At 39.4% G+C, this 13,806-nt stretch overlaps 1 protein-coding gene across 1 annotated transcript in view; it reads right to left on the bottom strand.

The window, feature by feature from the left end:
• Positions 1-3,525: 3,525 nt before the first annotated feature.
• Positions 3,526-13,806, bottom strand: part of LOC106083966 (protein phosphatase 1 regulatory subunit 14B) — a 45,535-nt gene continuing 35,254 nt past the window's right edge. The window contains exons 2-5 of the mRNA XM_013247307.2: positions 11,684-12,240; positions 11,249-11,323; positions 4,943-4,984; positions 3,526-4,879 (exon numbers count right to left, since the gene is read on the bottom strand). Coding sequence (XP_013102761.1) covers positions 4,838-4,879; positions 4,943-4,984; positions 11,249-11,323; positions 11,684-11,899 — 375 coding nt within the window. The 5' untranslated portion in view covers positions 11,900-12,240 and the 3' untranslated portion in view covers positions 3,526-4,837. The remainder of the gene's footprint in view (positions 4,880-4,942; positions 4,985-11,248; positions 11,324-11,683; positions 12,241-13,806) is intronic.

Genomic DNA, 13,806 nt, shown 5'->3' with positions numbered 1-13,806 from the left:
TCATCGGGAGATCGGTCTGTATGGCAGCTATATCTCAATATCGTCAGATCCGAACCATATTTGGTATGGATATCGGGAGACCTAAAATTGCCCACTGTTTCAAATTTCAGCGGAATCGGGTAACAAATAGGGATTTTATGGGCTTCAGACCCTTTATCTGGAGATCGGTCTATATGGCAGCTATATCGAAATAAAGTCCGATTTGAACCATATTTGGTTCTTATGTTGAGAGGCGTAAAACTATTCACTGTTTAAAATTTCAGCGAAATCGGATAATAAATAAAGCTTTTATGGGCTTCAGACCCTTTATCGGCAGAACGGTATATATGGTAGCTATATATAAATATAGTCCGATCAGATGTCGGTAGGTTTAGGTCAGATGTCGGTAGGCTTAAAATAACCCACTGTTTCAAATTTCAGCGAAATCAGGTAATAAATAGGGATTTTATGGGTTTCAGACTCTTTGTCAGCAGATCGGTCAGTATGGCATCTATATCGAAATAAAGTCCGATCTGAACCATATTTGGGTCGAATGTCGGGAGGCTTAAGACAACTCATTATTTAAAATTTCAGCGAAATCGGGTAATAAATAAAGCCTTCCTCAGACCCTTTATCTTCAGATCGATCTATACAAAAGCTATTTCCATATGGTCCTATTTGTTCCATTCAAGAACTTAACCTGCGTGCAGCAAAAAGACGTACCGAATTTCAATATCTCAATTTTTGAAGTAATTACAACAGACGGACGGACAGACACACAAACATCGTTAAATCGTCTTAGAATTTTACGACGATCCGAAATATATACACTTTGAAGGGTCGGAAATTGATATTTCGATGTGTTGCAAACGGAACGACTAAATGAATATACCCCCTATCCCATGGTGGTGATTATGAAAACTAATGTTTTTATTTGATTTTTTATATGGTTAGGTTTGGTTGAAAAGAGGGTGCGGATAATAGCCCGCCCCATGCTATGGACATACACCTAAGCCAGCAATCACTTCGTTGTGCGCTCTAAATACTTAAAAATAACCTCGAAAAGAAAATTTAGGACAGGAATTCCGTGCTACTTACAAAATCCCTTATTGTTTTCTATACCACGCTTCTTAGTTGGTTTATGACTGGTGTCTGTTACCCGCGAAAGCCTGGCAATGACATACTAAATGCTCCAATGTCTCATAATCTTCTCTACTTGCCCTACACATTATATCACTTGCGCCACCGATTTTGCATAACTGAAAACTTTACGGACCTCCTGTTTGCTTCCTTCAATAACTGCTTGGTCTTCTCACAGTCCGGATTTCCCCATAGGATTTTCTTCGTCCTGCCGACGGTTTCACTGTTCCATGGTGTTACAAGCGCGTTCGTAGCCAACGCTTTTATATTGGGTTGCGTCGAACCGAAAGGCTTCGGGTATACCAAGCTTGTTGACGGCAGTTCTTTCGCCTTCACTGCCAAATCGTCTTTCATTTTCCCTTACTCCGCTATGGCCCGGCACCCAAACGGGGCGTATCATGCCATTCTCAGAGAAGGTGTTCAACTCCTTCTTACACTCCAAGACTGTTTGTGACCTTACCTCCTGGTTGTTATTGCCATTAAGGCCAGTATACTGTGCCTCCTCGTCCTCATCGAAGTCCTCGTGTTAGCACCACACCACCTCAGGCATTCCGTGATGGCCCAGATCTCCGCCTGCAGGACCGTATTATGGTCAGGCAGTCTAAAACAGATCTCAGTCCCTGGGTTGTCAATGTAGACCCCCATGTCCACTCAGTCCTCCATCCGTGTAACATGATCTTCCAGATGACAATAATAGGGGCCGTCAGTCCAAGACTGTAGCGCTGGTAGTAGTGCCTCGCACTCGACCCCAAGTGTGGTCCCAGGTATCCGATCAGAAACCCCTTCCCTTTCTTCCAGGTTTCCTATCGTCGCCACGATTTTACCGCGATGGTATGATCAGCTCCTATCCTCTATCGATCTAAGTCTCATAGCCGCAATGACTGCCTTACACTAAATATGTATGTTTATGGGTCGGATATCTGGAATAGTCTCCAGTGACCTAGTGGACGTGGTCGTCATAGCTCCGCCTATGCCAAGACAACATGTTCTCTGAGCCTGTTGTATGGTCCAGTTGCACTTTTTTTCCATCGCAGTCCACCAAACTACTGAGGCGTTAGTAAGTATTGGTCTAATCACGCTCCTGTGGAGCCAGTAGACAATCCTCTGATTTAGGCCCCATTTTGAGCTGTTTACATAGTGTCCAACATTTGTGAGCCTTCTCGGTATGCTCCTGAATATGACACTTTCAATGAAGTTTCCTATCCAAGAACACTCCTAAGTATTTGATCTTGTCAGATATCGATATCGTTTTATTGGGGAAAAATAATGCGTCAAATAGGCCCACCTTCGTCTTCCTCGTGAACAGGAATATTTCAGTCTACTCTGCGTTAACATTAAGATCCTTAAGTCTAACCCAGTCATATGCCATCTGCAAAACTCTTTCGGCCCTTCTGCATAGCTGATTCGAATCCTTACACCTAAGATGTATTATAACATCGTCTGCATAGCGGACGAGTTCAAATCCTTCCTCAGTTAGCATCCGTAATAGGTCACCCATAGCAGTGGATATAAAATGCCTCCTGTTGCGTACCCTGTGCAACTTTCTCCCTTATATTTATGTCATGGGATCCACAATTTATCCATCTGTTCCTTAGCATATGGTTAATCTAGGCTCTAAGGACCCGTTCCACCCGGTACTGGTCTAAAGATTGGATCAGTGTGTTTGTTTGGATATATTGGGTTGCCCAAAAAGTAATTGCGGTTTTTTCATATAGTTGACGAATTTTTTCACAGCTTGTGACTCTGTAATTGCATTCTTTCTTCTGTCAGTTATCAGCTGTTACTTTTAGCTTGCTTAAGAAAAAAAGGGGTAAAAAGGTATATTTGATTAAAGTTCATTCTAAGTTTTATTAAAAATTCATTTACTTTCTTTTAAAAAATCCGCAATTACTTTTTGGGCAACCCAATAGCTACACTCTATACGATAGGAATAGACCCAGAATATAAACCAGTGTAATGCTGTAAACCGAAGCATTTTTATCTTCTAAGAATTTGAATTTTTGCCTAAAATTTCATCTTTTACCACAGATGAATTTCAAAAAAGTTTTACCATAAACGAAGTGACTTTAGATCAAAAAGTAGCTAACTCACTACTAACGTTGAAAGGTGGAGGTAAATGTTGTACAGTTACTATAAAGATAGTACTTCTACAATAGAACAGAATTGTGTGCCTCAAAGATATTCGAATGGTTTGAGATTTTAGCATGAATTCTTAAGTTCAACTAATGGAACAGATGTTGTTGTTGTAGCAGTGTATTGTATATTTAGGCGACAGCCCTCGCCGATGAAGGAATACATTGGGGTACCATGGGATAGAATGAAACCAATGTTCTGTCATAGCCATTTTAAGTTAAGTAAATTTCCTATATATCTCCGATACTTAAAGAGAGAGAGAATACATTTTAATTTATTTTGTGTTAAATCAGCTTAAAAATGTTTATTGAAATTATTTCTTATTTAAAGTACATTGGATTTTGATATCTTTCTAAATCACTATTTTCATAATTTTCTTTCTTCTCAACTTCTATCAGTTCGTTATATATCATTTCATTTTACTTTTATTTTTTTCTCAAGCTACGGTCATTTTTGGTTTACGGATATTTGAGCAGGATCTTTGGGGGGTTTGGTCATTAATGAGGATGACTTAAAGTGACTTGAATTCTATTATTGCAACATGCGGCTTTGTATATCTTACGATACATACAAAATTATACAATGACAATGAAAATAATGTAGAGAAAAGGCTTTAATGTGTTATGGTATTATTGCATACATATATGAAATTAAAATCAAATTTGTGATTTCGCAGAGAAAAAATTTGGCAAAATAATTCGCTAAGCTCCGAAAAGCTTTGCAAGGTGTTTTTTGGGCTTAATGTTGTAAAGTGAATTTTGAAAAATTTTATGCAAGACATATTGAAGTTATATGGGACAGTATTTTCTAAAAATTCCTAAAAAGCTGAAAAAGGCTCCCAATTAGTTTGACTATCAAAATTTAATGTTTTTCAAAATTCTTTAATTTTTGTTTGGTGTATAAGCTCATGCAAAATCCTAGTTTTTCTATTGAAATTAACTGAATTTTTTTCCTATAGAAACTGCTTTGAAAAAAGTAACTAATATTTTATAATTAAAAATTTGTTTATTTAAACTAAATTCCTTAAAAATCATTTAGATTTATTACAATTACTTGCTTATCTTAGATAGAACTAAATTTAATGTTTAAAAATAAATTGAAAAAATTGGTTATCTTTGTATTGGTTGATGGTTTGTTTTGTTATTCTCCATGTTCTTAACTAAAAATTACAATTTGTTCTTAAATTTTTATTTTTTTTTGCTAAATCTTGTTTGGATTAGAGAAGAGAGAGAGAGAGAGAGAGACATAGATTGTAATGAGCCGCCTGCTTGTAATACATTTTTGTTTTAATTTTTCATGCTGCTGCTGCTGCTGCTTCTTTAGAGGCTAGATTTTAAACTTAGATATTCACTATATGCTACATGTTAGTTTATACTTTTTGTTTGATATTTTAAAACAAAAAAAAAAATAAATCAAAAACAAAATTATGTCAATAAATTAACAAACAAGGAAAAACTAATAATCTAATCAACTAAAAATCTATGATGTGATTGTTCATGAAATTTTAGCTGGATACGTTTGTTTATCGGTTGTTGCTGTTGAAAATTAGATGTTGTATGTTTACTGAGAAGTTTGGAAGAGGGGTTTACAGCGTTTTGGCCCGATCCAGAAGATCACTGATAAATTTCTGTAGGAAAAAATTGAAAATTTTATAAAAAAAACTATGAAATATGAATGGCCTATAACATACCGATATGTCGGATTGCGGGCGTTTGCAGACAGACAATAATCTCTGAAAGTAGATAAAAAGATAAAAAACACAAATTGGGAACATTAGTAAGTTGAAGAATTGGGAAGATAAGTAAGTTGGAGAAGACACTGAACGATAAAAGTATAAATTAATAGAAAATACTAAAAACTCTTGGATTGATGGAACCCAGGTATTACCATCTGGAAGATTATGATACACAGATGGATGAAAGCTAGAGGATAGAGTGGGCCTGGGTTGTCTGCATTGAGAATGCAGGGATGAGATCTGTTTTAGATGTGAGATCTCCTGCGACGGAGATCCGGGCGATCACGGAATGCGTGAGATAGTGTGGTGCTAACGTAAGTAAGTGTAAGTGTCAACTTCTTGGCAATGTAAATTTTGCCCCTGAACATTCTACTAAGGAACAGGGGCAAACTTCTCACATATCAATGAGTGCAGTCCGATTCAAGTTTAAGCTCAATGATAAGGGGCCTCCTTTTTAAAGTCGAGTCCGAACTGCGTGCCACAGTGAGACACCTCTTTGGAGAGAAGTTTTTACATAGCATAGTACCTCACAAATGTGACCAGCATTAGGAGGGGAAAACCACCACTGAAAATTTTTTTCTAATGGTCTCGCCGGGATTCGAACCCAGGTGTTCAGCGTCATTGGCGGACATGATAACTACTGCGCTACGGTGGCCTCGTTTCAAGCGCCTCAATCTTCTGCAAATGCAATTTTTTTTCCAAATTTTGCCCCTGAACATACTACTAAGGAACAGGGGCAAATTTCCCACATATCAATGAGTGCAGTCCGATTCAAGTTTAAGCTCAATGATAAGGGGCCTCCTTTTTATAGCCGAATCCGAACAGCGTGCCGCAGTGCGACACCTCTTTGGAAAAAAGTTTTACATGGCATAGTACCTCACAAATGTGGCCAGCATTAGGAGGGGAAAACTACCACTGAAAAATTTTTTTCTAATGGTCTCGCCAGGATTCGAACCCAGGCGTTCAGCGTCATAGGTGGACATGCTAACTACTGCGCTACGATGGCCGGGTTCCAAGCGCAAATTTTGCCCCTGAACATTCTACTAAGAAAAAGGGGCAAACTTCTCACGTATCAATGAGTGTAGTCCGATTCAAGTTAAAGCTCAATGATAAGGGGTCTCTATTTTATAGCCGAATCCGAACGGTGTGCCGCAGTGCGACACCTCTTTGGAGAGAAGTTTTATATGGCATAGTACCTAATAAATGTTGCTGCCAGCATTAGGAGGGGAAAACCACCGCTGAAAAAATTTTTTCTAATTGTCTTGCCAGGATTCGAACCCAGGCGTTCAGCGTCATAGGCGGACATGCTAACTACTGCGCTACGGTGGCCTCGTTACAAGCGCCTCGATCTTTTGCAAATGCAAATTTTTTTGCAAATTTTGCCCCTGAACATTCTACTAAGGAGCAGGGGCAAAGTTCTTACATATCAATGAGTGTAGTCCGATTCAAGTTTAAGCTCAATGATAAGGGATCTCCTTTTTATAGCCGAATCCGAACGGCATGCCGCAGTCCGACATCTCTTTGCAGCGAAGTTTTTACATGGCATAGTACCTCACAAATGTGGCCAGCATTAGGAGGGAAAACCACCGATGAAAAATTTTTTTTTCCAATGTTCTCGTCAGGATTCGAACCAGGCGTTCAGCGTCATAGGTGGACATGCTAACTACTGCGCTACGGTGGCCTCGTTTCAAGCCACTCGATCTTTTGCAAATGCAAATTTTTTGCAAATTTTGCCCATGAACATTCCTCTAAGGAACAGGGGCAAACTTCTTACATATCAATGAGTGTAGTACGATTCAAGTTAAAGCTCAATGATAAGGGGTCTCTATTTTATAGCCGAATCCGAACGGTGTACCGCAGAGTTATACCTCTTTGGAGCGAAGTTTTTACATGGCATAGTACCTCACAAATGTTGCCAGCATAAGGAGGGGAAAACCACCGCTGAACATTTTTATACCCTCCACCATAGGCTGGGGGTATACTAATTTCGTCATTCTGTTTGAAACTCCTCGAAATATTCGTCTAAGACCCCATAAGGTATATATATTCTTGATCGTCATGACATTTTAAGTCGAACTAGCCATGTCCGTCCGTCCGTCTGTCTGTCGAAAACATGCTAACTTTCGAAGGAGTAAAGCTAGCCGCTTGAAATTTTGCACTTATACTTCTTATTAGTGTAGTTCGGTTGGGACTGTAAATGGGCTATATCGGTCCACGTTTTGATATAGCTGCCACATAAACCGATCTGGGATCTTGACTTCTTGAGCCGCCAGAGGGTATATAGGGAATATAGCTGCCAAATAAACCGATCTGGGGTCTTGACTTCGTGAGCGTCTAGAGTGCGCAATTCCTATCCGATTTAGCTGAAATTTTGCACGACGTGTTTTGCAATGGCTTCCAACAACTGTGCTAAGAGTAGTTCAAATCGGTCCATAACCTGATATTGCTGCCATATAAACCCATCTGGGGTCTTGACTTCTTGAGCCACTAGGGGGCGCAATTATTATCCGACTTAGCTGAAATTGTGCATGAGATGTTTTGTTTTCACTTTTAGCAACTGAGCTAGTTCAAATTGGTCCATAACCTGATTAAGCTGCCATATAAACCGATCTGGGGTTTTGATTTCTTGTGCCACTAGAGGACGCAGTTATTATCCGATTTGGCTGAAATTTTCAATGAGATGTTTTGTTTTAACTTTCAACAACTGTGATAAGAATAGTTCAACTCGATCCATAACCTGATATAGCTGCCATATAAACCGATATGGGAACTTGACTTTTTGGGTCTTCAAAGGGCGCAAGTATTATCCGATTTGGCTGAAATTTTGTACAACGGCTTCTCTCATGACCCTTGCCATACGTGTCGAACACATCTGCCGTCATTCCGATGCCCTTATCTTTCGATTGGGCTGCGATGACTGTTTCATTGACACAGTCGCAGTCTGAATCCGAGTCAGAAACACCACCTTTACTTAAAAACCGTCTATTCCTCATTTGTTAGTCTGACGACTGGTTGTGCGCTTGAAGCATTATTCTCGACTATAGGTATCAAGACACCCACCTATAGGAGGGGAGGACAAAATGCTACCGTCTGATGCCACCACCGCCGCTATTAGGTCTTTGGGGTCCATTTTGAGCCTAAAGGCTTTAATATTTTTCGTAATAGGTACTTATTCCGAGATACAGATTTTTTCTTCGAGGAGCCTAATGAAATCAAGTTCGCTCCACTTAACGGTTACTAAATAACTTCTTGTAGAAATGTTCGTAATCCCCATGATGTTTATAAGAGAATGTTCAATGTAATTACACTTTTGTGATACTTAGTTGTGATAGTACTTGTGAATAAGCAGATTTTAGAACCCTAGGTCTAGCCCAGTCGGATCCATAGCTTGTTCGGATCCGTACTTCTTAGAAGTGTAATAAAATCGTCGGCGTAGGATTGGAGGAGGAGTATATGCAAGTCTTAGGCACGCTGTGAAAATTAAGACCAGATGGGGAGTCGGATAGTTCGCCTCCTTCTGTAGTAACGCCGGAAATATTCCATCAGGTCCGGGTGATTTAAATGGTTTGAAGCCCCTGAAGGCTTCCTTTACCATTAATACTGTAATGATAAGCCTTCGATCAATCTCATTATTCCAAGATTCCGGTGTCACCGTGAGACCCGTCGTATCATGTGGAAAATGCGTTTTTATCAAAAGCCTCAACATGTCCTCCTTTGTTTCGGCTCTCACTCCCATGTCGTCTACTAACGTTTCAGTTTGGTCATGGGTTATTGAGAGAAACTTTTTCATCTTGGTGGCGTCATTAACGATATCGACCTGTTCGCAGAAAAGCTTCCTGGAGGCATGGTTTGCCGCTCTAATAGTCTTATTGTATTGTTTGAGCCGTGTGTAATACACATCCCAGTATACTTCCGCTTTTTTAACCACGTGCTTTGTTATAAAGTCGGCGGACGTCTTTCCCAATATTGCGAATCTCCTCAGTCATCCAGGGTTTTTTTTTTGGGCTGATGTCCCTCCTCGAAAAGGACAATTATCTGCAAGTGTAGTTGTAATCCTATTGACATTGTCGTCAATGCATTCTATGCTTGGACAATCTGAATTACCTTGCTCAAGTCATCTTCTGAGTAGTCTTCCGAATCTTGGCCAGTTGATTTTTAACTTATTACGGAATCTTATCGGATTCGGCGCTGGAGGTGCTATTCTAAACCTAATGTAGCAATGGTCAGACAAGGAGTGCTTCGTGGAGAGCCTCCAATCCTGAAATCGGACAATATTTAGATATAGCTGCCATATTGATCAATATTCTATTTTACCATCTTGAACAGTGAAATGATTTAGACCCTTAGACGTCGGTGCCGAGTTAGGTCCAAACGGGACCATATTTCGATATAGCTTCTGTGGGTTCATAAATGATGCATTTTTTACATGTATATATGTATATAAATATCCAAAGTTCATTACGGCCGAACTAAATGCCTTTTTACTTGTTTTGAATGAGCAAAGAGCAGTCAGGATGTTGAGCAACTCGGTCGAGTGCGGAAATTAAACTTGGAAAGTGACAATTTGTAATTTTTCGCCTTAAGTACAACAGGTAAAAGCGTGCCAAGTTCGGCCGGGCCGAATCTTATATACCGTCCACTATGTATCGCATTTCAAGTTATTGACCGGTTAAGACCGATACGGACTGTACTTGCCATGGCTATAAGAAGTCTTAGAAAAACAACACCTCCAAGATTTCAAGCAAATCGTGTAATAATTGCGCCCACCAGAGTCTCCGGAAATCAAACTTGGAGATCGGTTTATATGACACCTATATCAGGTTATGAACTGATTCAGACCATACTTGGCACACTTGTTGGAACACACACTTGTCAAACCAAAATGATACGTGCGGAATTTCAACTAAATGGGATACGAATTACGTCCTCTAGAAGATGTTATGGCTGTTAGAAGTCATAGAAAAACACCACCTCAAACATTTCAGGCAAATCGAGAAAAAATTGCGGCCTCCACAAGCTTAGGAAGTCGGGCTGGGAGATTTGTTTATGTGACAGCTATATCAGGAGGCCACCGTAACTCAGAGTTTAACATGTCCGCCTATGACGCTGAACGCCTGGGTTCGAATCCTGGCGAGACTATCAGAAAAAATTTTCAGCGGTGGATTTCCCCTCCTAATGCTGGCAATATTTGTGAGTTACTCTGCCATGTAAAACTTCTCTCCAGAGAGGTGTCGCACTGCGGCAAGCCGTTCGGACTCCGCTATAAATTGGTTTGTGAGACAGCTTTATCAGGAGGCCCCCGTAGCTCTGAGTTTAGCATATCCGCCTATGACGCTGAACGCCTGGGTTCGAATCCTGGCGAGACTATCAAAAAACATTTTCAGTGGTGGTTTTCCCCTCCTAATGCTGGCAATATTTGTGAGTTACTTCTCTACAGAGAGGTGTCGCACTGCGGCAAGCCGTTCGGACTCCGCTATAAAAGGAGCTTAAACTTGAATTGGACTGCACTCATTGATATGTGAGAAGTTTGCTCCTGTTTCTTAGTGGTGTGTTCATGGGCAAAATTCGTTGTTGTTGTTATATCAGATTATGGACTGATTTTAACCAAACTAGGCACAGTTAGTTGAAAGTCACACCAACACACTAAGTGTAAAGTTTCAGCCCAATCAGATATGAATTGCGCAGGTGATTCAGAAGCACAAGTATCTGTGAAAGCAACAAAGATATACTTGGACTGTTAAAAGGATAATTTCCACGTGAAACCTCTGAGAAAAGACGGCATTGACAGAAGATATTGGTATCGTATATTCCGCATAAAGTATTGGGTTGCCCAAAAAGTAATTGCGGATTTTTCATACAGTCGGCGTTGACAAATTTTTTCACAGCTTGTGTCTCTGTAATTGCATTCTTTCTTCTGTCAGTTATCAGCTGTTACTTATATTTGATTAAAGTTCATTCTAAGTCTTATTAAAAGTGCATTTACTTTCTTTTAAAAAATCCGCAATTACTTTTTGGGCAACCCAATACATAGATTTTGCTGATTAGTTTATGTTTTTAAAATCGATGAAAGTGCTTCTGGAGGAGAAGAAGGACTTTAGATTTAGGAAACAAATGTTGAATACCCACCAAAAACAAAAATTCAAGAAAATTTACATGCGTATAAATTTCCGACTATTTTCCGATTTTAATTAATTCCAGATTTATCTAAACAACTTCAAAGAAATCAACAATAAAAGTACTAAAACCAGAAGTTATACTTACTTTCAAATGGGATCTTCTGATTTCGTCGGTATCCATATCTAAAATCTCGTCAATATCCACATCAATGGCTTCAGTCTATAAAAAAGGAAAGACAACAAACGATGAAAGAAAGACCATCGAAAAACAAACAATCATCAGCCATTGATGAAATCCATAAAAAATGGGTAAATAAACTCCAACACAAATACATGTGACTAAGAGGATGAAGTACGATTCAAAAGAAGTCACAACAACAGAAAAACAAAGAACAAAACCCTAACAAACTTGAAAAGCTAACAAATTTAACAATTAAAGTAACAAACAGAGGCTGAGAGAGCAGCACTTCATAGTTTATACGGCCAACTATCTGCCCATCTGCAAATCTGCCTGTCTGTCTGTCTGTATTTTTGTTACACTGTATCGCTGTTCATCAGTTTGTCAAGTATTTCAACTTACCGGCGGATCAAACAGTTTCTGCAATTCATCGTACAGCCACATCTCGACGGCCAAACGCTTGCGAATCAAGCTCATCTGATGTGAACCATATTTGGCTGTGAGGAACTTTTCACGACGCTCTTTGACTTCGGAGCCCTTCTCATTGAAATTCACCCGCAAATTTGTCCGATTTGGAGAACGTTCAGTGTCGTTCATTTGCTCCAGGCCGCACTGCATCTTTGGTATGGTTACTGGCTACTGCTGCTGTTGCTGTTGCCGCTGCCGGGTGACAGCAAACGTAAAACGTGGGAGGTGTTCGCTTGTGGTTGGTGACGCTGGTATGGAACACCGACCAGCTGCTGTTTTCAAATTTGTTTGTTTATTCTTCCCTTTTTCAGAGTATTTGAAGTAGTTGATGATGACGATGATGATGTTGAAGTCTGTGATGGATACTGCCCGATACTGGTGTTGAGTCTAAGGTCTTCTTCAGCCACTGGGGGACGTGCGTGGGTGTCGGCCGGTTGATTTATTTGTGCCTGATTTCCGTTTCTCAATAGTCTTGAGTGAGCAGTTTACAACTGAAATTTTAAAAAAGTAAATAAAATAAACTTTAATGAAATTAATTTGCTGTGTTAGAGTGCAAAGTTAATTAATTGATTGATTGATGAGTGAATGGTTGAATGACAAGACAAAGAAGTGCATTTGCACTTAAAAACATTAAACGAGGCCGATACAATGAAATATAGAAATGACAAGTTCTTTAAGAATAGCATTGGAATCGGATATGAAAATTTAGTCCAAACATAGGGAAATGTGGGCCTCTACCTGACACTGTAGACAGTTTCTTATTTTAAGATCCTTGTTGTAAGAACTAAAACTCCATTTACTGTGTTTTTATACCCTACACCACTACTGTGGAACGGGGTATCACAACTTAGTGAATTAGTTTGTAACACCTAAAAGGAAGAGAGATAGACCTATTGATAATCCTACCGATCGACTCAGAATCACTTTCTGATTCGATTTAGCTATGTCCGTCTGTCTGCCTCTCTATCCGTCTCTCCATGTTAATTTGTGTACAAACTACAGGTCGCAATTTTCATCCGATCGTCGTAAAATTTGGTATGGGCATGTTTTTCGGCCTAGAGACGAAGCTAATTTAAATTGGAAAAAATCGGTTCAGATTTGGATATAGCTCCCATATATATGTTCGTCCGATTTGCAGTAATACTGCAATAAAATGGTCATTTGTTAACCGATTCTCTCAAAATTTAGCATGATGGATTTTCTTATAACTCATGATATTACAGGTAAATTTCATAAAAATCGATCACGATTTGGATATAGCTCCCATATATATGTTCGTCCGATTTGCAGTAATACTGCAATAAAATGGTCATTTGTTAACCGATTCTCCCGAACTTTGGCAGGAAAGACTTTCTTATGACTCCCGACATTACAGGTAAATTTCATAAAAATCGATCCCGATTTGGATATAGCCCCCATATATACGTTCGTCCCATTTGCGGCAATACTGCAATAAAATGGTCATTTGTTAACCGCCCGATTTTCACTCCTAGAGCCACTGCAAGCGCATTTATTGACCAATCTTCCCAAAAGTTTGTACAACGCTTTCGTCGATGACATACACAATTCTGTAAAGTTTGCTCGAAATCGGTTCAGATTTAGACATAGCTCCCATATATACAATATGTTCGTCCGATTTGCTGTAATATTGCAATCGAATGGTCATTTGTTAATCGATCGATTCTCTCGAAATATGGCAGGAATGATTTTCTCTTGACTCTCGACATTGTAGATGAATTTCATAGAAATTAGTTCATATATTGATATAGCTGTCATATATGTATATCGCCCGATTTTCACTTCTAGAGCCGTTGCAATCGCATTTTTGCCTTCCCTTACTAATTTTAGCAAGAAAAAAACCTCCTACCAAAGGGCTTTTATTGGCATAGTCACCTTAACATTAGCCAGATTAGCGTTTTCCGAAAAAATCATCCCCAACATTTTTATTGGATCTTGTCAAATTGACCCCCATTCTCGGTGTCGGTCAATAAGTCGTCCTCGCAAATGGAATTGGGCAAGTGAGTTGTCAGGCGTCTTATGATTCAGTCAAGTGATTC

This window comes from Stomoxys calcitrans, chromosome 3 (assembly GCF_963082655.1).
Source record: "Stomoxys calcitrans chromosome 3, idStoCalc2.1, whole genome shotgun sequence".
Lineage (NCBI taxonomy): Eukaryota > Metazoa > Arthropoda > Insecta > Diptera > Muscidae > Stomoxys > Stomoxys calcitrans.
The sequence above is the reverse complement of the archived record's forward strand: the minus strand, read 5'-3'. Positions and strand labels throughout refer to the sequence as shown.